Here is a 25,424-nt window from a genome sequence, read left to right as displayed (position 1 = left end):
CTTTTGATAGCTCTAAGGAGCTGCTAAATCATTCCTGACCATGTTTTTAACCTGTTCTTGGAGCATGAGACTTGTGAAGAAGGGAATGGGTAGTGGTGCTGTGGGTTTCCTTGAACAATTCAGCGAACAGGGAGGGGGTTGTGAAGGCATCATTTTCAGTGTACCTTTGAATTACTTTTTAGTTAACTAAACTATCTGCTACATGTCTACTCTGACAAGACTGATGCTCTGAAGTCTTGGGCAGATAGATCAATGCAGGCAAGAAACATTGTAAAGAGGTTGATTTTGGTTTAAATTGGAAATGAAGTCCTTCACGTTTGTCAGTGCTGGTTTTGCCAATCATTAACTTTCAAAAGGCTGAGATGTCAGGAAGCACAAGGAGACTGCTGTGAAATCAAAGATTAATAAGGTGCCAGCTGTCCATGATTTAGCAGAGGCTTGAGCCACATCCCTGGTGAATTTTGTCAAAATATAATTTGATGAAACTTAAAGATGGACTTTACAAGCAGCAAGTGCCTGCTGTAGTTGGTGTTAGTGTATATTTTGAGTCCTGTTCAGCTGAGAGTGAGGAAGTGAGGTGATCTTTTTGCTTGAGTCCAGGACTTCACTATGAGGTCAGGCAGACCTCAGAGCAAAGTGAAGGTTTAGTTTGCCAAGTTGATGATTTTGTAAAAAGCTATTCCTCACTGCTTCACATATTCATTTTGCTCCTCTGGGAACTACAGAATGAGTTGAGGCACAGAGCCCCCAAGAAAAATGCCCCCTATAAAAGTCTTCAAGTGATTGTGAGACTCCAAGCTTCAATAGAGCACTATTTGCAGACCCTTGACTTAATCAGTTATTTCTGCTGAGTTTTAACCAGTAAAAGTCAGGACTAGTCAGTCTAGGCTACCCAGGGCTATTTGCGTGGTAGATAGGTGGTTTACAACGAAAATCAACAACATACATTGAAATTAAGGTGATTTTGTGAGTGGAAATCGACACTGGGAAGGCTGAAGTCAGAACCTGAGGCTGAAAGTCATTGACAGTTTTAACAATCTTATAAATGCCTGCTTTGTGGAAGACATGTCTGTCCAGCCAGATGTAATTATGAATCGCAGGTTCAATGGCAATGCAGCAGAAGTCCAGGGGGTGCTGAGTCTTATGGTATAGCTTATATGTGCAAAATTGATCACCTGGTTTGTGGTTTTTTATGAGAGTCCCAGCTCAGGTATGACCAGTAGAGAGAGGTGTCATCTTGTGTGTCATGATCAGGTCAGTATCTGGCAATCAGTCCTCAGTGCTGGAAAAGTTTTAGCCTTTTAGTTCATATGATTTGTTGGCCCTCAGTGCTTCTTTTGATGAGGGCAAAATCTCCCTTGATCAGCCATAATTTCTACAGCTTGAGTCAAGATACTTATCCAACCCTCCCTTTTAGGAAGCTGCAAATGTTTGCTGGTATTGCTTCTCTTAGGATATACTATATAGTACTATACTCCTGTACAGTACAATACATTTAATGCCCTTCAGTCTATCATGTAAGGATTGTACTTGATGGATCAAGTTAAGTAATGCAAAGCAATCCAAATTTGTTTAGGAACTCTTTGCATGGGAGAACTGGGAAGCTTGATCTGATTTGGTAGCAGCATTTCACTCTGTCTGCCTACTCTTGCATTTGTGTACCATAGCTATTCAGTGTGGCTTCCATTTTACTCAATTTTCTTCAAAACTGAGTTATGTTAGAGCTGATTACAGCTACGTTAATTCTATATAAGCCCAACTACAGAGAATTGAAATCCAGTTTTGTTAGTCTAGGTTGAATTCACTTTGTGTAGCCTAGCTTAACTTTGCACAGTGTGTATCAGTACTTACTTTTGTTACGGGCCAGTGAGGTTTTTGAGCTCTTGTGACTTCCTCTGTTGAGTCTATCTTGTTTGGAAGGGAAATGGATAGTGGTAGGAGTGTCTGTTTCTGAGAGCTAAGCCTTATTGTGTAAGTTTCTTCTTAGTCTTTTTTTCCCCAGATTGCTTGTTCTGTTTGACTAGTGTTTGAAATACTGCTTTAAGGTTCAGGACTGAGGCATTTGATTTTGGTCAGCTCCAGTAACAGGTAGTAAAATTAATGCTTGAATGAAAGGACTTGGTGAGTATCAAATGTGTTCTTAGGGCAGAAGAAAGAGGAAAAGGATGTGTCAGTTACAAGCTCGGGAAGGATATGCTGCTCTTATTGGGATGGGTGGTTTGGAGGATGGAGGCACAGAACACCGCTAGGATCCTAATATGGGCTGAGAGGAAGTAGGGCAGGAAGCAGTACTAGCTCAACCCACCTGCATTGGAGGAACAGAATTTCATGTGGTGCTAGACACAGCAGGATGCTTGTGTATGATCTTGCCTTATGAATAGTGCTGCTGTTTGATGTGGTAAGGGATGAGATTTCCTGAGGAGTCTTCTTGAGTGAATGAGAAATGAGCAGTATCAAAGAGAAATTTCAATCTATTTATATTTCATACACTAGGTTGCAGAGCAGATGAGATTCTGATCCTGTATCTTTGTGTTCACCACATATGACATTTGTATTGGGTTGTAAGAGCAAACCTGTAAGCTCTTTGGTACAAGGCTGCTCTGATGTTAAGTGTAAACGATAATCATCCCTTACCTCCAGCATTTACCAAGGGCTTTTGAAAGACAGACCAACAAAGTGTTTTAAGCAGGAGAGGACAGATGGAGAAAGGAGGTTGACCTGGTAGAGTTTAATTTGTCAATGAGATTTTTGCATAGCTGTGTGCAATAGTTGGGAATCATCCACATTAAGGCTCTAAAAAGAGTGTTTAGATAATAAAACTGTGAAGCTTTAGGCTGACTTGAATGGAGTTATCTGGTGCCCATCAACTAAGGAGCGGGAAGTTCACTCAGTGGTAGTGTATAGCCAGGGTAACACCTCATTAATTTCTTAAGAAACAAGCCCATTCCTATTTCTCTACATTCATAGAATAATATGAAAATCTAAAATAGAGTGGAAAGAAAAAAAGACATTTGAAGGGAACTTCAACCATCTTGTGTGTTCTTCAAAAATACACAGATGGAGTGAGTTGTGCAGCTGTCATTCTAAGTGAAGAGTGAAGAAAGAATGGATATTTGCAATGGTTCTTATTTGTTCCTGCTACAACATGAAAGAAGATAAACTTTGTCATGGTTAGATTTCCCTTGGGAAATCAGAGCAACTAACATTTCTTAAAAAAAGCATACAACCTGGTTTATGTAATCTTGCATCTGAATGTAAATGCAAATTGCTGAGTGAAGCAGGCAAACAATACTTTCTTGCTTCAGTTAGATTCCTTTGACGTTTCTTGTTGCTCAAGATTATGTAAAAGAGGTCCCTCTGCTACAGGATCAGCTGTAATTAGAAAATGGCAGTGTTGTTCTGATGGGTTGGGTCACTGTCCTGAGCAGGTGACAGAGATAATAAGCTAGGAGTCTGACTTGAGAAGGTTAATTTATGGACTTGGTGTTTTTTCATGGGTACTCAATCCTGTGTTGCAGGATCATCTAACTGTACTGCAAACCTCTTATCTTGAGACAAAATCAGGAATCTACTTTTGCTCTCTTCCCTTTTGCAAGTGTGTTATAGTTCTAATGTCCATCAGAGCTATTAGCTGTATCTGTCATCTTCCAGAATTTTAGCAAAACATTTAGCTTGAATGCTCTTAACCCCATGGCAATGCATGTGCTTGTCAGGGGAGGACAAGTCCTTGCAGAAGATGAGGCACCAGCTTGCTGTGCCACTCCAGCACTGTCAGCTGTGATGACTTTATCATAGTACTGACTTCAGGCAGGTGCTGTGTGTATATGTCCCCATGCCATTGCTCTGTGCTGAAGAAATTTATGCCTGATAAAGTACTTTCTTCTCTTTCATGCTCAAATGTTGACCTAGGTGATCCTTAAGTGTCTGTGTAAGTGTTGTCTTTTAGATTAATTGCTTAAGATTGCTTGAATTTTCAGCCTTTCATACATGTTTAGCAGAGATCTCTATTTGTATGCTTGCATTGTTTTAGTCCAGGTTAAAAATCTCAGTTCTAGACATTAAACCATGCTGGATTATGTTGTTTATTGTCTGTACTACAGTATCCCCTGTGGGCAGCCCATGAGATCAGACTGCTCATTCTAGGTAACTCCTGGTAAGAGGAGCTCCCTGACCAGTAGAGCTTACCATCTAAATAGAGAAGACAAATGGAAAGGATTATTATCCTCATTAGACAGATGGGGAGCTGTAGTGAAGTGAAACTAATGCCTTGCATAGGTTGCACTGGGAGATTGTGGGAAAGCTATGAAGCAAACCCAAATTGTCTAAGTCTCAACTCGGTGCCTTTGTCATTTTTCTGATTGCAGCAAAACGTGTCTAGCTGTCATGTGCATTACAATGACCTTTAAGAAGTACTTAGTCCATGTTTCCATGCTAACAATGGCAACTTTTATTTCTTTCATTAGATGTATCATGTCCAAATAATAAATAAATATACCAAATCAAAGTTAGTTTTCAATTTTTAAATTAGTTGAATTGTCTAATTGACACAACTAACTGTTTTCCCTGAGCCCCACTGCAGGCTGGCCCAACTGAGCCAATCAGCTGGATGACAACCTTACCTTTAGTTAAATGGAAACAGGATATTAAGAGAAGCTGCCAGAAGGGGCATCTGAACATGGTCTAATGCAATTTTTTTGCAAATAGGAACTAAGTTTTGTTCAAGAAATAATAGTTACTGGTAAAAAAACAGTATCAAGCCCTTTGTGAAGGAAGGATTTTTGCATCCACTTGTTTTTTTTGCAGCAGCCATGTTATAGATACCATGTTTTCAAACATTTACAATTTAAGTACTAACCCATGTCCTAGAAGGAAATAGGATTCAAAGACAGTTCTTTATTTCACTTTCTCATTTTGTGACATTTTGGGGTTTTTTTTCTCCAATGATTTTGTACAAAAAATACGTTTTTCTGCTCCTGTTTCAATGTGTAACATGGCAAATAATCCAATCAAAAGCACAGATAGAGAATGAGTCTTGCTTGTAGACCTTAAGGCCTTAAAAAAAGGCCCTAAGTTGGCATAGGGGATCCTTCACCACATATTACCCATACAGGAATATCTTAAAAAGGGGGAAAGACTTGAAGTAGAAAAAATGCCAGTTTCTTGGTGATTTCCCAAAGCCAGCTACATCCTCATAAAACACCAAGGTTGGGTATGTTCCATAAGATCAAGGGTTGGTTAAGTAAGAAGATGGCCTGGATATATAGCCTCTTTCCCCTGATTTGTGGATAAACCTTTTTCATTCATTCATTTTTGTTGTAGAAAATCTGAAACAATGATTAATGAGAAAGGGAAGGAAAATAATCACTAGCAGTTATTATTAGTGCTCACTAAGTGTTCAGTTTAATTTAAATGAGAGCCTCATGTCAATAAGCGAGGAGTTCATCACAGTTGCTAGAATGAATAAGATCAGAATTATACCTTGATACTAGGTCAGGCGCAGCTGTGGAAAAGAGATGACACTATAGATGTACCTGGATGATTCTCCAGACATCAAAAGGCCCTTATTTATGGAACAGTCCAGAGGGAAAATGAGTGCCCATGATGTTTTTGAGCTGTGCTGACGAGTTTTCTGAATTTCAGCCAGCTCATCTGTAAGTGAAATAGCAATAAAGAAAATGAGCAAAAAGTTAATGAGTGGGAAGAAAAGAAGACTGAAAAATCTACTGTTTTCTGTACTGTCACTGGATCTAATCAGAGAGTTGACAGCTGAAACTCTATTGGTGATAGGGAATTTATTTCAAAGCAACTAAACAGGAAAGAAACAACCCATGAATTACTTCATCTCAGTAATTTAATACTTCAGACTAAACAGTAGATTCTCATTCCAACTTAGCGCATGAGCTTGTGTTCTTTTAGCAATCCAAGTAGCAAAATCAGTAAGATTGTGGCTGCAGTCACAGCAGCAAGCAGGTGATGAAAAGACCAGGAACATACCAGGCACACAGCCTGAGAGCATTATACATCATGTATAACACTTCTCTGTGTAATGCTGTGTGATAGATGAAAGCTCTACCTTTCTACCTGTTTGAACTGTAAGTACTAAGGACCAAACTCCCCTGATTTTGTTGTTGCTCCTTTATTATTAAGAGGCTGCTCCTCATTGCCTTTCAGTTTCTAGCTCCTTCTGCTTGGCTAATACTGAAACTCAAGAGTGGATGGGACCTGTTGGAATCCTTTACTCCCTCCCTTTTTTTTCTTCAGCTCTGGTAGCAGTTAATCAAAGGAGCTGGGAACAGAGGAGAAAAAGAATAAAGTTGTTTTTAAACTTGAGCCTAGGCTCAATGTGTAGGAAGAGCTTACTTCATAGCATAGTATTTATTTTTCTAATGTAGATTGATGCAGTAGTGTTAGTGCCTGATATGCCTTGAGCCACAGAATCATAGAATATCTCAAGTTGTGAGGGATCTGTAAGGATCACTGAGTCCAACTCGCTGCTTCTTGCAGGACTACCTAAAACTAAACCATGTGACTAGGAGCATCCTCCAGACGCTCCTTGAACTCTGACAGGCTTGGTGCACTGACCGCTTCCCCGCAGATCCTGTTCTAGAGGCTGACCATCCTCTTGGTGGAGAACCTTTTCCTGATGTCCACACTCCTTTCTGTATTGCCAAGATGCTTCTCTGTGGCAGCCAAGCAGTGTGACAACACTGTGTGCAGGACTCAGTGGAGCTATACTAATTTACAGCAGTTGAAGACTTTATCTATCAATTGTCTATCAGTGTTTCCGAGTTCCTAACTCCTGGTTGATTAATCTATTAACTAGTAGTTGTTATCTATGTATTAGCAAGATCAGCTTCTCTGCCAGTCTATGCAGACTCAAGATCTCATATCGCTTAGAAAGCCTCCCTCACCGCCAGCATTTAACCAAATCTCACATGACAGAGTTTTTTTGAAAAGGAACTTGACTCAGCCCTTTCAAAAGGAGACCCAGAAAGTAAGCCTCATCTTGCCCTGATACTGTCTCTGAGGATTTGAGGTGGGTCACAGATACCTCACTGCACACTGAATCACCAGGACAATTAAGTAATCTGATGAACTTCACAGTGGAAGAGCAGAGCATAAGACTACATGGTGGTTAGGAAAACACTTTTAAGAAAGCCTGTTTTCTGCCTGAGCTTGCAGTCTCTGGATAGATGTGTTTGTATCTGATCTATAAGACCACCTCTGCTGATTTTGATGGACTTTTTACTGCAGTCTCAGATGGACACAGACAGGTGACCTGCAAGATATGGTAGGCAACAGAATTACTCCTATTTTGGAAGTAAAGGGCAGGTAACCCGTGTTCTCCTTGACAGCCCAGATATTCATGTCACTTTTGAGCATAACATTTGATTTTTTTTTTCCTAACAATAAAATGATCTCCTCAGGTAGATCAGCTTACCGAAGCAGTATGTGTGCTTATATTCCAAATCATTAGTTTGCTATTTTAGCCACCTTAACACTGCTTCTTAAAGAAAATAATTGTTTTTTTTTTTTCTTTAAGGATTAAGATTACTTGAACCATTAAAAAAAATCTAACTCTTGTTAGCTTGTGTAAGTCAGTGATACCTACACAAAGTGTACCCAGAGCTGATTTGATGCGATTGACATTTCAGTTCTCCAGTAGGAGAATGTTACCAGCTAAAAGCCAGAATTAGGTAAACTAAACTGACTTGCTGTTCATTTTTTAAGCTACTGCAAGACTGACCAATGTGCACCTGATGCAGCTGCCTCTGTGTAGCACATTTGGGAACAGCAAACTGGGATCGAAACTGTTGGTAGAATTTAAATAATCTGCTAATAAATAATATATATTATTAATATATATTATATTAATTATATACTAAATAATCTAAATAATCTATTTTGTCCTTTTTTTATCTTCTTGATGACCTGCTTCTTAACATTTCTTTTGCTTTCAGTGCAGTTTCTAGATGTGATTTTGAGAGTCTTAGAAATAAGAGAAATCTTCTATTGTTATCAGGTGAGGGTCACATTGCAAGCTTGGGGTTTGGAAATACATGGAACAAGAGAACTGCAGAATTTCAGACTAATTTTTCCCCTTCAGCTCAACATCAGTCAGCTGACCAGCATGGTCATATTATTGCCCTCATCATCTTGAGGGAACTTCTGTCAGTCTGCCCAGCACTGGGTTCAGCCAGATGTTTGGTGTGAGCAGGAAGGCTCAAACCACCTTGCTTCCTCCCCATGCAGGCTGTGTGGGGACCTCTCCCCCTGCTCTTCCACTCTCAGGGCACCGAGCTGTCTTATTGTGTTTCATCTGGTGTTCCACGTAACAAGAAATATCCCGAGGATAGCAGATGCAGAAAGAATCTCCATTTTCTAAGTATGTAGATGATGTTAAAGTCCGAGTAAAAGGTGTAAGTTCGTACACTAATTAGCTTTGCATGTCTTTACCATAGATGGAGAATACTGGATTAACCAAAGGCCAAAGTCTTCCAGTTGTATTTGCCATTTTCATTAGCTACATTAGATGGACTTGGCCAACTGCTTTGTTACTAATGGAGTGGTACAGGGACTTGCCAGAGCTACTGTAATGTTTTAGTTGTTCTTCACCCACATTGTACTTCACAAGTAGGATGAGTTTCTGTCTTGACAATGATAAAGACTGCGCCAGATCACATCACACCTTTGACTCTCTTTAAGGGTTGTGTCATCTCTTCTGCAAACATAACACAAAGGCCAGCGAGACCTTTATTTCTGCTAAGAAATATCTGTGATCTGGAGCTATACCCAGTTACTGTTGTGATGTGAGAGCCATACCTGACTAATATTTGATGGCACTTCATTGATTTTGATTCCATTTTTGGAAAAGATGAAAAATTGCTAGAAATGTCAGCAAATGCCAGTTTAAATCCACATAGTATGGGAATGTCAAGTCTCAACTCTTGCTAATACATGAAGATTGATTCCAACTAAAAGCAGTAATGAGACTTAAATGTAACACTGTTAATGTGTTAAAACTGCCTATGTTGTATATCTTCCCAGGAATAATTACTGCAGATTTATTTAGCCTTATTGATCAGCAGGAGGTTTTGCACATTTATGAAAAATATAGCCCAAACACAAACAGAGCTGTACTATATATCCAGCAGTCTTAAAACATGCACGACTTTGTCACAATCACAATGAATTAACTACTAAGGCTTTTAGAGAATAATAGCTGATGAACCAAATTTAGATACATGCCATTTTCATAATAGAGTTTCTGTTCATAAGTTTGCTCGTATACATTACTGCCTTTTTACAGTTTATGAGCAAACTTATAATTTTTATGCTGGGGAAAAGAAAAAAAAGATCAGGAGGCTAAAGAGATTTACTTCCATGGAAGTATTAAAAGAGCTAAATATGCATGGCATGTAGACATAAGTCTACAAATATTCAAGAAGTCTAAATATTATGGGGAGAAAGGAAGCAGATATGGTGCTGCAAAGGGTGGTAGGTAGGAGCAATGGTATAAAACTAACAAATGGAGGATTCAGATCGAGTTTCTGCAAAAACCTTGGTACTGAGTTGTAGAATCAGAATCTACTGTGGTGGAAACTGATGGAAGCAAGCTGCCCTTTCCCTTTTGTTGTGAAGTTCACGTGCTGGATCAATACACTGGGGTTTTATTGATTGTAATTCCAGTTATTGTATTGTCTGAGCACTGTCCTGTCATTTCTCATTAATTTCTCTGTCTTTTTCTGTACAAGTCTTCCGGGCTGCAGAAGAAGGCATTTCTAAGATGCAAGCACAATTTCCATTGCACTTTTCTTCACTTCTCCTCTCCTTGTTCAGTTCCTTGGAAAAGAAAATCAAAGAAAATTTGAAAAAACTAAGTGAGCCTTTCATAATGTTCCTACTCCCTGTTAATATATCAAAATGCCTTTGGGGAATTATGTTAAATAAAACTTCTTGTGAGAACTAGTGAGACATTAAGCACTTTTTCTTTCGAAAGTGGAAGAAAGTTTCAATTTTTTTTCTTTTCCTTTTTGAGTGCTGTTAAAGTCTGTACCATATCAGTTTTTGTTCTGTGAAAGTCATGTACCAATATGTAATAAAAAAAGCCCTTCTGTGAAACCTTTTAAAATGCTTGGATATGAACTTCATGTTCCTGAGCTTAGAAATCCATGGCCAACACTGGCAAGCATTGGTACCTGAAAGCAGGTATAGGAGCCCTATAAAGAGCGGGTCATTGTCTAATACCTGCAGAATATTTTTGTTGACATGAAGATGGTCAAGTATTGGAAAAAGGCATCCAGGGAAGCCATGGATGACCTAGAGGTTCTCAGAGGGTGCCTGGACATAGCTCTGCACACCTTCGTCTAGTTGAGTCTGTTCTTAATGAGGACTTTGAACCAGATGATCCTAGGGATTGCCAACCTACATGTTTCTGTGACTCCAAGAGACTCTGTCTTCTAACAGCTAGAACGGGACTATTCTTGAAGACCAAAATGTACACATTAAGACCAGACAGACATATTAAAAATCCCTCCTGGGCTGTGAAGTTAGCGTTCTCTTGGAAGACGAACCATTTTAGCCCTACTGGTTCTCTCTAAATTCTTCTCCCTATAGTACTTATTAATTAGGAAGTGAAATGTGATCCTGAAATTAAATGTGATCAGTGAGGACTTGGTAATCCAGCCAAACTTAAAAGCAAAATGCTTGACTCTAGAAAACTTATGGTTAATGTTACAGAGGAACGATTGCCTGTAAATTCTTCATCCAGGGAGCTGCTGCAGGCCAGTTGTTGGGAGGATGTAGCCAGGCTTTTCTCAGTGATGTCCAATGATAGGACAAGGGGCAATGGGTACAAGCTGGAACATGGGTACTGGAACAGGCTGCCCAAGTGGCTTGTGGAGTCTCCTCTGGAGACATTCAAAACCCACCTGGATGAGTTCCAGTGTGACCCACTCTAGGTGGTTCTGCTTTGGCGTTGAGGCATTGGACTAGATGATCTGTTGGCATCTCTTCCAACCCTTAAGATTCTGTGAGTCTGTAATAAGCTTCCTGCAGCGCTTCCACAGGAGCAACATACCTGCTCATGTGTTTTACTTCATACTGTCTCTGTCAGAAAAGAAGCTAAGTGCCTCCCTTGCAGAGAGATTAACAGTGTAGGCCATACATGATGGAACACAGCATGGCCTGACTTGAAATGTTTGTCCAGTTTCTTAGGTATGTTATACTAACTTGTAGGCTGTTTGTTCTAAACAAATTATCTGCTAAGCCATAGACTTGAAAAGAGTTTTGGACTGTGTCAGTCTTCCGAAGAGACTGATAGCTTTTGTGTGGTCTTGCTACTTTTATGCTGTTTGTGGAAGAGGATTTGAATAATACTTTGCAAGAAACTTTTGTCTACTGTGATTATCTAAGTTGAGAAGAAATTATGTCACACTGAGGTCTTACTGTCTTCTGAGATAGACTTCCATCAAACTAAGAGCATGGCTTTAGGGATCAGTCTAAACACAGCATTCTCAATTTTCCCATTGGTTAGAGTAAAAATGTTAGGAGACTAAAAAAAATGACCACAGATTGTTTTTCATCATAATTGGTCACTTTTGTCTTTGAGACACTGTGTAAAAACCAGCTATACTTGATATGGAGAGATGGGGAATTTGAGAGACATTGATCAAACTATTGAGAAGATTTGGGAAGGGGAGGCAGTGAGGAAGCAAAAGACACAATTCTATGTATTAGTATGTGATGCTCAGTCATCGTGCAGAGAGGCAAGTGTCTATAACATCTGAGAAATCAGAGAATCTTGTTTGTTTGGGAAAAAAACTTGTTCCTGTGTGCCTTTGTGAGCCATAATGCTTTGAATGATGTACATAAGGAGCAGTTCTTGATTCTCCCATCATATTAAGAGGTTGGATAAATGGAACCAGAACTAGTGGGTCAAAAGCCTAGTACACAAAATGGGGATGGAGTTGCAAGTTGAAACTTCCTCTTCTCTAATGAATTTTTCTTTCTCTGACACCAGGAGGGTGACTTACAGCTAGTAGGTAGGCTTGGTAGCAATTGCATACTTCCTTTTTTCTGCTCCTGTAATGGGAACCTATGGGAAAGTCATGGATTTGGTAGAATATAAAGCTCACTGCTGAGAAACTGGCTTTAGTTTTCTTAAGGGTTGGAAATGGTAGTTACACAGAAAGATGTCACCTTACTTCCCTTCTCATCAAAACTTCTGTGGGGCTATTTCAGGTGTAATTTATGAAAAGCTGTGTGGTAGGTACTTCTCCAGTGAACCTCTACTAGGTTACATCCCGCTGTTTGACAAGTAGTGTGGTAAAGCATCTCTCTGTACAAGGTCAGATTAATTTTTTTTATGGAGTTTTACATTAATGCATTGCCTTGGGATTGTTATTTCTCCATGCATAAATCTTTATTATGCCAACAGCCTGCAGCCCCAATGAACCAAAACACAACTCATTTTTATTCTTCTTTGTGTTTATCACCACAGGGAGAGAATGCATTTCAAAAGGAGCTGTGAGAGTTTCCAGTAGATGTGGTGGGAGTTTAGGTGCTCTGAGCCTTCAGTGGGCTTATGTTTCTCCCTTTTAAATTTGAATCATAGAACCACAGAATCATTGAGGTTAGAAAATACCTTTAAGATTGTCAAGTCCAACCATTAGGACAACACTGCCACAGCCACACTAAACCGTGTCTCTAATTGTCACAGATGGGACAAAAAGTGAACTTTTGTGGGAAGGTGCTATAGGAATAGTCTATTGGATCAGAAGATATGCTGAAGTGTGCAGGCTATGCTTTGTAGCCAGCTCAGTCTGAAGTCTTAATTTTGACATATTGCTTTGGGTTCAGGTAGGGTTCTTCTTTAGAGTGAGACGATAAATGTGGTGGCATTGAAGTGCTTTCTCGAGAGCACAGAAAAAACAGGTCCCCAGATTTTCCAGTTCCTGGCCCTGCTGTTCCAGATCATGTCCTGTGGAGTGGGACAGAAGGCCATTGATCTGAGGGATGGCAGAAAGGCATTACATGTGTGTGTAATGGGGGCACCACAGGAATGGAGAACATACTCTCTGGAATGGTTTGAATGGTCATATATAAACTGTGGAAGGATGTGAGTAGACTTTTTGTGTGTAGACTTTGACAGTTTTAGCTGCTGAGCCCTCTTATCTCTACTGAATGTGTGAAATGCAGTTTTTTGAAGGCTAGTAACTTTCCCACAAAAATCCAGTCATAGTTGGGTTAGGCACAAGGGACATTCCTGAAAATAGAACTGCACTTTGTTTCAAGTCACTGCTCTAAACACCAAAGTGTAAGAGGATTTCAGATTAAACCATGAGAAATTTAACCTGGACAGAATAACATATTCTGCCCTGATTCATTCTTAGATATGATTGCTATTTTTTTAAGTTCTTCCAGAAGCTTTTATCCTTTAGACAGAAGCGAGCTCAGAATAATAAGCATAGACAATCAAGCTTTGGCAAAATTACAACCAGATGAAATGGGAGTCCTGTGGTAGGAAATGCTGATCACTGTTTATAATGGGTACGAGTCTTTTCTTTGTTCTAGACATTGTCTGATGTAATCCAAGCTATGCCAGTGAATTGCACATGGAGACAGTGGTGTTTGCATGCTGACTTTTCCAAAATGTGCATGCTTTATGGATGAGCAAAAAAGTACTCCACAGCCAAATAAAATGCAGCAAACAGTGATATGCTTTATCCTGTTTCAATTAATAGTATGCAGCAGGATAAAAGCGTAAATGTAAAAAATAAGAAAGCTCCACTAAGGCTGGTTTGCAAAGCCATGCAGAAGGTCAGTGTTGGATGGTAATGACATGGAAATCAACTTGGATCATGTATGTGAATGACTGCAATGCAAAGCTGGGCACTAATAGGATCCTGTGTTAGGGTCAGGCAGGTGTGATGATACTAGTTATGAAGATTTGACAATAAACTTTTAAGACTTGTAGGGTAAAATGCAATGAATTTTGTAGACAGAGTAATTGTACTAGTGGAGAAAGATATTTTCCTCTTCTTGACCTTTTGCCCTCCATTCAATCACAGAAATCCATAGGTTCAAAGGTTTGATTTTGACTTACCAGGCAGTGAAGAAGCTCTGATGAGGCTTTGTAGCTATTAAACTTTCATAGGTTAGGAGGCTTATGGTGGAAGCTAAACAGACAATAACTCATTTTTTTTTTCTCTCAGGGATGAAATTTCAATTAAGTCAGAGTTGCTCGGAATTAGAATTCCAGCCTTTGCAGACTGCTAAGTGTATGGAATTTGTGTTACAGGGAGCAGGACCTTTGCCTGAGTCTAAAAATTTCCCCAAACTACTCTTATTTACTCATCTTTGCAACACTCAGTTTCATTTAATGTTTGATAGCACTTGTTCTAAAGTCCATGCAACTGCTGTGTCAATGCTGATGCAGACCCATCTAGCATCCTAATCAAAACAGGGAATACGATTTTCAGAGGTATTGCATTGCCAACAATTCCTTTTTCTGAAGTCAATCAGAGCTGAAGACTTTAGAGAATCTACCCCAAATCCCCGTGTTAAAACTGTTTTATCCACTTTTTTGAGATTTTTGACTACAGTGTTTTGGACAGTTCTATGCCTTCTGAGGAGAAAGAGAGATGGACAGACTTTGCTTTAATGTCTTAAGTACAAATCATCTCCTTTCAGTTGAAACCCATGGGTGATTTGTGTAGCTACCCAAAACATCTCGTAAGGTAACTTGGTATTCAAGCTTTTTGGTATGCCTTTCACTTCTCACACAATTCCCCTTGAAAGGAGCTCTAATTTTATGGCTTAGAGACCGGGCTACTTTATTTTGCAATGGGAAGTCTAAGCTGTGGATTTCTTTTGGAAAGAACTAATAAGGAAAAAAATAAAGAAAACCCAGCCTGGGAAGAGTCCTCAAGGGTTGCAGTCAAACAGAGCGCTGGCCTGCTGGAGGGACAGATCTACATGGGAGTTTATGTTCTACTGGAATCAGTGCTATAAATGAGCCATAAGTGTGCCCAGCAGATATTGCTGTTTTCTGCCTAGCCTTTTACTTGCTTTTTCAGTTGCTGCCTGTTGTGTGCCTTCTGTTTTGCTGTAACACAACAGCTTTGGACCTTACTTTCTGTTTGACTCCCACTCCCCATGCTGCATGATCTGCTGAATGTACTTAACTGTGCACCCAGAAAAAGCTGAAAGAGATGTTGATGGTTTTTGCTTCTTGTTTCTTCCCCTGTCCCTTCTTCTCTTGACAGTTTTTTATCATGCTGTTAATTATATTTCTGCTGGAGCTCACTGTTGTGATTCTGTTCTTCGTCTACACGGACAAGGTAAGTCAGATTCTTTATTTTTCTTTCCCTTTCAGCAAATTTTTATGCCCCTTTTCCCTGTAAATAAATTATGAAGCATTTGGTTTGGTATGCTCATCATGCTTCTGTCTTCCTTGAGACACCCCTCACAGAAGGAGCACTCTCAGAATGCATAAACAGCCTTGCAGGACTGGGCTCTCTTGCTTGCTCATGTGTATAACTCAAGGTCACAGATACTACTAAGTGCCTCTGCCATATAAAAAGAGAACCAACACCAAAACCCCCTACAAAAAAACCTGTAGAAATTAACAAACCGTAGCAGGAGTATGCAAGAAGAGATACCCATTAGAATAAACAGGATTTTCAGACAATTATGTTTACAATTTGAGAGCCACATTAATGTTGTTGCATAGGAAGTGTCCTTACCACCAACAAAGGCACACAATTTGTTATCTTTCCAAAGTGCTCCTTGCAGCACATGGATACTTAGATTCTAGTGGAAAGCCAAAGTAAATGTATAAAAGTTTAATAAAAAGGCTTTTGTTTGTGGTTTCAGATTTTACTTATGTTTGACTTTTGTCCCTGTGCTTACTTGGTGTTTCTATTGTAAGGGCAAGATTGCCTGTCTGAATTATATTTATCCTTAAAATAATTTTTCTAAACCAAAATGGCATAATTGCCAAATGGACATAATTGTGTAACCTGCCTCTTCAGTCACGAATGTCACACAGAGTCTCTTACAGCTAAAGACTAAGGGACCTTGAAAATCACAGAGAAGGTGGTGGAATTTGCCATGAATTAAGGCACATGACCGATAAACAGCTTCTTCTGTAGTGGAACAATAAAAGAACAAAAATTGAATAAAAATGTAAAATAATTACAGAAAATACCAAAATAAGATGAAGACTAACAGTAGACCTAGTTATATTCAGGATGTTTAGCACTGCCCTGGGTGAGGAGTGGATGGCGCCGTTGCTTTCTAGAAAGGCTCAGAATTAATGAACACCGTTAGTAATTGTCAGGTGCACTTCTGAAGGACTGGCAAGAGCTAAGTTGCCGGACGGTATGCTGTAGCATGGAATTAACTTGCAAGGTAATTAAAGTAGAAAGGGCAATTTAAAATTACTTGTATGCATTATTGGATTCTGAATTGCTTGTAAGCTCTTGGGAGAAAGATCTACACGTCATACATGACAGCTTAATAAGGGCATCTACTTAATATGCAGTGGGCCTCCATAACCCAAATACAACACTTGGCTACATTGTGAAAGTGAATACATTAGAAAATATTATCGTGTCATTGTGTAAATTGACAGATTCACTTCACTGTAGATTTAAGATTGGCTTTCGGTTACAGAAACAGTTAGAAATGGTAGAACAGTGGGAGAGAGCAGTCGTGACTACCCTGATTTAGTTTGTGAGAGGAACACTGTCCCCTGCTTAAGAAATCTTGAAAAGAGAAATGATCATAGAATCATAGAATCATAGAATGGTAGGGGTTGGAAGGGACCTTTAGAGATCATCTAGTCCACCCCTCCTGCAGAAGCAAGGAGTCCCCTGCAGAAGCAAGGGGGGCCATTTCTAAAATGATGGCCATTTCTAAAATAAAGACATACTAAAGACCCATCCAGTACATAGAGGAAATACTGAAAAGTGTTAAGGAATAGGTTTGAAAGATAAACATTTCCTATATTCCACATCATCACCTCACAGAATTAGCTGTTGTTGACTGCTGATAGTTTGATAAATATGTGGGTATGGAGGAAAGAAATAAAAACCCACAATGAACATTTTTATTCATAAACAATTGGCACCGTTATGTTGACAGATGTGTCACAGAGAATGTTGGTCCTCACTCTTCAGAGGTAAAAATAGTGAAAATATTCCCTCCCTCCTTCAGCCTTTTGGTTTGCCGTGATTTGTATTTGTTCTTACTAAAGACATCAGGAAATTTGACGTCCCTCTGAGTCACACATTGCAGGTTGATGCAGGAGGTACACCATAGTTGTCTGTAAAATCAAAATCATGTCTAATATATGGTCTCCAGTTCAAGTGTGGTTTTACAGAGTTAATTAGTTTGTGTTAGTCAATAGTTTGTGTTAGACTTACAGCCCTACCTACAGAATAAATAAACCAGCAGCAGCCTAAAACTAGTGTTTTCATATGGCATGCTCAGAATTTGTGTGCTGGCTTCACTGATATGCAGAACAGTATTGCCACACTTGCTGGTATGAGGAAGTGTCTAACCCAGACAAGTCCCACCACTGTAATTCACTTAATGCAGTTCCTTGGACAATCAATGAAGGTACAATCTACGCTAACACTTTCATGTCAGAAGAAAGTAACGTTGTGTGCAAAAGCAGAAAAGGACTCTGCAGGTAAAGTACTGTGCAGGTGAAGACTTTGAGGGCTCCTGTATAATTCACATTAATATAATCAGCTTTTCAAGTACCTGGTAACCTTCTGTTAATTAGGAGTGTATGTACATGTAAAATTCTTCCTAGGATAAAACAGAGGGCAATTGTTATTGCTGGCTTGGGAAGAGGTTGAATAAAGGATTCCCTTGTGGTCTTCAATTACTCCTACTTGGTCAAGTTGAAGGGCTTTGGGGTGGATACTTTGTCCCTTGCTACGTAGTTTAATCAGTGCTCTGCTCTTGCCAGGAACAGTGGTGTTATTGCCCTGTTTAGGTGGAGAGACCAGACCTAAGAGAGTTGACCAGGACTGCAGGCAGCTGGGGCCAATTCCAAATTTAGACCTCTTGGTGTTTTGGCTGACTGCAAGCTGACTTAATAGTACGGGTCCAGTGAAGGATGTCTATTTTGTTCCTTCTTCTGTAAAATGGGCACAGGAGCAAGCTGGTGCTTGCACAGCAGGATCAGCCACCAGAAAAGGTGCATGGAGATACCATGCATGGGCTCCCGAGCTATGGAGGAATCTCTCTGTATCCATTGCTGGGACTGTTGCTTTAGTGCCATGTTAATTATTATAAAGCATTAACACAAACTTTATGGCCATTTACAGATAAGTTTTTGGCACTTCTTTTGCTGTGGAAGAGGCTGCAGCTGTGTAGGTGGATGGGACAGGCTGCTGGGCCTCAAGGCAGCCAACTTGACCCGCTGTCATTCAACATCTTGGGAGAAGCCTAAAAGCTACCTCTGCCTCTCATTCTAGTGACTTGGCAGCAGCCTCTCTGAGCTTTTAAGTAGCCAACTTGTTCCCATGCCCTACAATGTCATCTTCCCTTTTCTTGATTGAGAAATGTTTGTCTTGTCTCATGAGGTTAAATGCTGCCCTGGACTTCACAATTCTTTTTCTGAACCAGTTATGTGTTCTGATGTTGTAAAGAAAGAGGGGCTTGGAGAAAGCTCAAGGATACATACCTTCTTGCAGCTGCAATGCAAATCTCTTTGGCAGAACCTAAGCTCACACCTTGTTCCCTATTCCTCCAACTGCCTTCACTGGTTATATTGCAAAATATTAATCCCTTGACTTACTTAGAAATGAAATATGGACTGTGTGGGAATCGGATGAGGCATTCCTATGGGGTAGTTGCGAGGAAAAATATATAGAACACTTATTTTTGTTGTGACTGTCTGAAAGCAGTAGAGTGACTGGTTCACAGAATATCTTCAGCTCAGAGGAGGTACCTGAGGGACTTAGGAGCTCCTGCTGGTGTTTGAGCATGTTCAGATCCAAGTTCCCAATGTGTAGCTTTTTAAGTTTTTTAGGGCAAAATTAACAGTCCAAGAGATATTGGTATCAATTGGAGTTTATGTAATGATGAGAACTAAGGCAAGTTGACATCACTCTGAACGCACTATTTTTTTCAGGCTAAATTGAAACCCTCATTTGAGGCAGTCCAAACTCCAGTGATATTGCTATAGACTTACATGAACGGATATGTGAATGGCTACCCTTCTATGGCTTGAATATTCTCTTTAATGTGTTTTATTTCAATTCTATTAATACATAGCAGCAGTTTACATTTTTAGATGTTAGTCATTTCTGTGTGAGGCCCCATATGTACTTATAAGAGATGCATGGAGTACTTATAGGGTTAACCTTATTTTTTGTGATAAAGGGAAAGCAACAGAGCCCTATTCCGTCAGAGGCTGGATACTCCTTGTATTTCTTGGCACCAAATAGGACCCTGTTAGAATATAAATTATGCTAATAAGATGCATAGTCTTGTACCAGTTCTGACTTACATAATCCTTCTGGCTTTAGCATCTGTATTTATTTTTACTTTGATGATTCTCCTGGATGCACAGAAGGAAAATGTCCATATTTATTTTTCTGCAGTTGTAATACATAATGTTTTTCAGTAGGTTTGTATGTTCAAGTGTCTGCATTTTTTTTCTGATTTATGAGCAGAGTTATGGTGCCACTATTTAATGCTCTCAAATAGAATAACTAAACCATTCTAATGTACTTTTTTTCCTTCTTTTTTGAAAAGTCAAACTGAGTAAATTCAGCCAGTTTAAGGAACAAAAGCACTGAAGGATCACGGACTATGATATTTGATTATGGGAGCAGTTACTGCTACTGGCAACTCAAAGTTAAGACTGAAATTTTCAATAAAGATTAGGTCATTAACTCACTCAGAGTCCCTGTGAAAATTACAGTCTAAATTCTATGCCTGCTTAGCTGTGTTGAAAATGGCCTACAGAGTGGTAGCGGATTGAAAAATAATGGCTACTTCTGTTTTTCAAGAGATGTGTGAAAATGCTCGTTTTGCATATTGCAGTAAATTGTAATGAGTTCCTCTGTAGTTTTTGCTAGTAGCTTATAAAAAACATGATCTGTTGGTTTATGCATTTCTTGCTTTGTTTCTCAAAACATTTTAAAAATTATTTTCTTTCCTGATTGATGATTTGCCAGATCCTATACAGATCAGAGACAATGGACTGGAATATAGTGGGCATGATTTCAAGTATAACTCAGTCTTTACAGCTTGTTTTACCTATGGCTTTAAAGGCAAAGTAGAAAAGCTGAATCTCTTACCCTTGCTTACAAAATAATCGGATGCTGCTGAGCTGCTCACCAATAAGAGTAAGGGGTTCATAATGAAACTGAAGAAAATATACATGCAGAAAGTTTAGTTCAAACTTCCTGCAGAAACTGTTGTTCTCACTGAGCTGCTGTCCAGTGGACTTAACGTTTCCCATGTTTGTCTTTGTCAGAGCTTCAGCAGAGAAGGATGCCTGCAAAATGCCTTGTATTTCTAGTTGGCCAGGCATGCCGATCTGTCCAAGGCACACACAGAAGATATTAATCTAGAATGGCAGGGATTGGAAGGGATCTTTAGAGGTGATCCAGTCCAACCCCCTGCACCATTCCTCAGTCAGATGGCCTCCCTTTTCTATCAGTGTTTCTCTAGCAACATTGGACTTTGCCTACACTGTTCCATTGTCACATGTTTTAAAACTTCTTATTTTGAAACTTTAGAGTAGTGGTAGAAATGTTGAGTCCCTGTATCCTCCTTTGCCACAGTAAACATAGCTGTTCCTGCTGCAGTGCAAGGCTGAGAGGATGTCAGAACAATATCTGTATGGGTAGTATCAACATTCAGAGGGCTTTCAAGAGGACAAGGACATTTTTGACTGTGGTATTTCTATAGGGATGTGCTGCATTAACATTACTGCTTTAGAGTGTGCAAATCCTGGTATGTGTGTGCAATGTGTTCTGAGCAGTCCTTGTGTTAACGTGTTATTTTTCAGTTAGATTTCCATTTGTTTTGTTTTTTTTAAAAGAATCCTCCACACATTGAGCAGTTCCTGGCATTGAGCTGTTCCTGGCACTCTCTGGCAGTGTTCTGGAATTAGGGTTTTGCATAAGTGCTGAAACAGCTCAAAGCTATTTCTCAGATAAAGAGAGGATGCAGACAGATGTGGAGGAATCTATAGATCATCTCCTGGATTGTGATGCACTGCAATTATTGCTCTTTGAGGCTGATGCATTAGCCCTGGTCAAGTATTTTATTTCCCTAATGCAGAATAATATTATATAAATTGAGATGTAAAATAAGAAAATACTCAAGTGTCTCAGTGGTTTATTTTACTTGGTAATAAGCTCAATTTTAACTTTTTTGTTCGCACTTTGGTATTGATGTCACACAATAGGGAGTTGCAGAAATTTCATCAAAAGAATTTAATTAAAACCAATTCATTTTGGCTTCTTTTCAGCAAAGTGTTCAGGCATAAGTTTAAATCTGTCCCCATTCTGCAGATAACTTAAGTGCATGCTTAAATCCATGTGACCAACTCAATCATGTTCTGAAGTCTTGTCAAAGTTGACGTGCCTTTTTGTGCCTTTCTGTTAAAAGAAATACTGCTAGGGGAATACTAATGACATTGACAAATTCTGGAGATTGTGATCTCTGTAGGGAATTTAGTGAAAGATAATGAATGTTTGTTTTAAAGCATTATTGGTTATCTTTTTCTATTTGTTCTGACCAGCTTTCCATTTAGTATCTTGAACTCAGACACATCGTTTTAACCTTTTTTTAGACAGGAGGAGGTGAGGATGATAGAATTTATTTGCCAGTGTAGCTAAAAAAGGCAAACACGCTTAAGGAAATCCCAATAGTTTCACTAATTCATCTGTCAAAGAAGAATTTCATTGAAAGTGCACCTCTGAAATGCTGTTAACAGGTTTGTGGAAGAATAACACAGTATTGATGAAAAGAATTAAGTGCATGCTCAGAAATAGGTGTTATTTAGGAATGATAACTGTGGATAAAATGCATTAGGGCTTCCCATTGGGAACTCTTGATCAGTGGTAGATCAAGGCCTAATTGATTCTTTGAATAAAGTGTTAGTGGGGGAGTGGGTGTAGGAGAAGGAAAATCAAACTTTCCTAAATTAAGCTCCATGCCTAACACAAATACTCTTTGTAAAGATAAGATAATGTAGCAGCTTGTCAGCTCTTCATGTTGTGTATCTTCCTATTTCAGTTGAATTCAGAAATGAAGATGAATGTTGGTGTCTCATCCTAGTCAGTATGGATTTTTGTTCATATTGCAGCAAGTAAAAGATTTTTCATATTGTCCTGCTGCAGTTTGGAATAGTGCTTTTTCTCAGGGGAAATCTAGTTCCAACCTCCAACCTGGCTGACTGGGAGATGAAATCCCAGATCTCTAGGGCTGAATCAAACACAGCTGCTGCTGCCATTACACCTGGCTTAAAGCCAGCCAGATCTATTTTTTATTTTCTGATATCACTAAATTCATCTGAGAGTCTGCTGATAAATATTTGTCAATGTATCAGCCTACAACAGAAAGAGATATATCTGTACTTCCTTCTTGCTGGTTTGTAATTCCTAATTAGGGATTAATCATAATCTCACGAGTATGTCAGCCTATATCTTTGTTATGGGAGCACTTTTACAATGATTTGTTTCCCATACTCATATCTCATAGTTCAGATTTTGTAGTAGACAAAATATGAATGGTGCAGGTCTTCAGCCAGCCTCACAGGAGAACTCTGGAATAGTGATGGTGGTTATTAAATACTCTGCACAACTGCATGCTTTTTGTCAAGGCCTCTTAAAGCACATTAGAAGTGGTGAGTAGTTCTGCTCCCTTTTTGCTGAGAGAAGTGATGTTGAGGGCTAAATCCTGAAGGTGTGTCTCCAGAGAAATACTTGGTGTACTCTTGTCTGAATGAATGTAATGGGACCTTACTATTACAGAGGACAAGTTTTTACATGACTTGTCTTTAGTCAAATAAGAAGCCATTTCAACATCTAGGTGGATCAGGAGCTGAATGCATGCTGGTCTCTGGTGCTGAGAGAACTCAAGTGGATGGCACTGGTCAACAGATGACACCTGATCAACATTAGTTTTAGCTGGTGCCTGACCCTCAGCTTTGGATCTGTTCTAACTTCTGATGCACATTTTCTACAGTTTTATTTGAGAAAGGATGTAATAGCAGAAAGATAAGAGAATGATTTAGAAAGGCAATAAAATAAATAATTAAGGCAGTTTTAGGCATTTAAATACAGGCAACATCAAATGCAGAGGAATGACTGAGGTAGTATATTGAAACAGACAGCACATTTTTTATTCATTCTATGAACATTTTTGATATGTCATAATGTATTTCAGACAACATTAGAAAATGACAGTAAACTAAATGTTTAACATTTTTTACAGATGCAAAAAAAAAAAGAAAGGAAAATGACTTTTTGTGTTATGAAACTGTAAGCAGGCCAACAGCATAAAATCCTTGCCTTGGATTTGTCAGCTGTAATTAAAATACTGTGGTGGGTAGACCACTTTGCAGCTGAAATTCTTTTAACTTCTTTTCAGTTAACTCAGCAATGGTACACACAGAGTGACTCCTAGCTGAAACGAGGAAAGAGAGATCTGTTGATCAGTGGGCCTAAACCATTACCAGTTCTGAATTCTGTTAGGGAGGAGTTGACTTTAAGTTCACAAATCATGTTCAGATGCTTTCTGCTACCCAGACTCCGTGATACATACAAGGCATCCACTGTGTACCCTAGCTCCTCATTGGAGATTTTGCTGCACTGTAAGATGGTGTGTCCTTCCAGCTGAAAATTTTGAGATAAATCCTTGCTGGGAAGTTCAGGTGTAGGGGAGACGTTCAGCAGTGTTCTAGACACCAGTCATTGTACCCTTTGAAATATATTGCCAAACTTTGAAATCAACATAATCCAAGGTAAATACCAATCAGTGGTAATCAATACTTGCTTTTTATACCTGGTTATAAAATATCAACCAGGTATATCCATAATAATCTTTAAAATGAACTCATTACCTTTAGTCATTTGAGATCTGGGACTCTCTGAGTCTTTTTTACAAATGAGCACCAAAATCAGTGATTGACTTTTCAACAGAAAATGACCAAGCTGAAAGAGAGAGAAGTAGATTTTGTGTAAAGAGATATATCCTAACAAAGCAGAGGGAACTTTATTTTACAATTTCTAAGGGCACACATTTCCGACTCGATGCTTTCAGGGCCTCTAATAATTTGGATAATGGTAGTATAACACAATTTGGCTGCAGTGCCCTGGCTTTAGCAGTGAATGAGTCACATACAAAAGTCATTTTAACCATAGCACAATCTTAATTCCCTTTGTTGTACTGCAGTTATTTTTCTGTAACTTCTCCTGTCGTGGTTTTGTCCAGCTGCGGACAAAGAGCCACGAGGCTGCTCGCTCACTCCTTCCCCTCCCGGCGGAATGGGGAGGGGAACCAGAGAAACAGGGGAAAAACCCGTGTAGGTTGAAATAAGAACAGTTTAATAAAACAACAATAAGAAGAAACAGGTTCAGGAAAAACAGTTATAACAGTAAATGAGGGGATATACAAAAGGAATGGTGCGTGCTGCAGTCGCTCACCACCCGGGACCCAACATGACCGCTCCTGACGGGCAGCCGAATCTGCAGTTCCGCAGCACCGCCCCCAACCAGCTCCCTGCCTAAATATACTGGGTATGACGTCAGTATGGTATCCAATACCTGTTGGCCAGCCTGGGTCAGTTGCCCATGCTGTACCCCTTCCTACTTCCTCATCAAAGTTAACCCTATCCTAGCCCAAACCAGGACATCTCCATTATCTTCAAATTGCACAGGAGGCATCCTTGAGAACAGATTATTCTTGTATAGGCTCAGTTCTTTGTTGTTGAAACCCGTTACCCTTCCCTTCCTGCTACTAATTGTCTTTGATACAGTTTCTTAATGAGCTTTTTCTGTGACAGATTATTGACTTTTTATACAATCTATGTCTTGGTTTTATAGCTTGCTCCATTTTGCACTTTACTACCACAAGACAAGATGGTTTTTGCTCTGCCAGACTTTTTGCCACCTGCACCTTAGCGCTCTGTACCCCAGGAAAGCGGAATAGTACGTGTCATCATCTTTAGCTATGCTGATATTGCTTCTGGTGACAAAGTCCTCACCTCAGCATTTAGGAAACCTTTTCAGAGCTCACCTTGAATGGCATCTTGAAGCGCAAACTGAATTGCGTGTTAAAAATAGGTAAATTATGTAAATGAAGCAGAGTGGTGATTCAAAATGATTCAAAAGATCATTAGAAGGTATTTAAGAAAACAACTAAAAAGTGTTTCTTTA

The 25,424-nt window shown here is 39.4% G+C and overlaps 1 protein-coding gene across 11 annotated transcripts in view; it reads left to right on the top strand.

Moving 5' to 3' along the window:
• Positions 1-25,424, top strand: part of TSPAN4 (tetraspanin 4) — a 465,001-nt gene that overhangs the window by 384,765 nt on the left and 54,812 nt on the right. For all 11 annotated transcript variants that reach the window (XM_062000473.1, XM_062000466.1, XM_062000469.1 and 8 more), the window contains one exon: positions 15,270-15,344. In XM_062000473.1, the coding sequence (XP_061856457.1) occupies positions 15,270-15,344 (75 nt within the window). The remainder of the gene's footprint in view (positions 1-15,269; positions 15,345-25,424) is intronic.

Source organism: Colius striatus, chromosome 7 (genome assembly GCF_028858725.1).
Source record: "Colius striatus isolate bColStr4 chromosome 7, bColStr4.1.hap1, whole genome shotgun sequence".
NCBI classification, from domain to species: Eukaryota; Metazoa; Chordata; class Aves; order Coliiformes; family Coliidae; genus Colius; species Colius striatus.
This window is presented reverse-complemented; position numbering and strand designations above follow the sequence as displayed.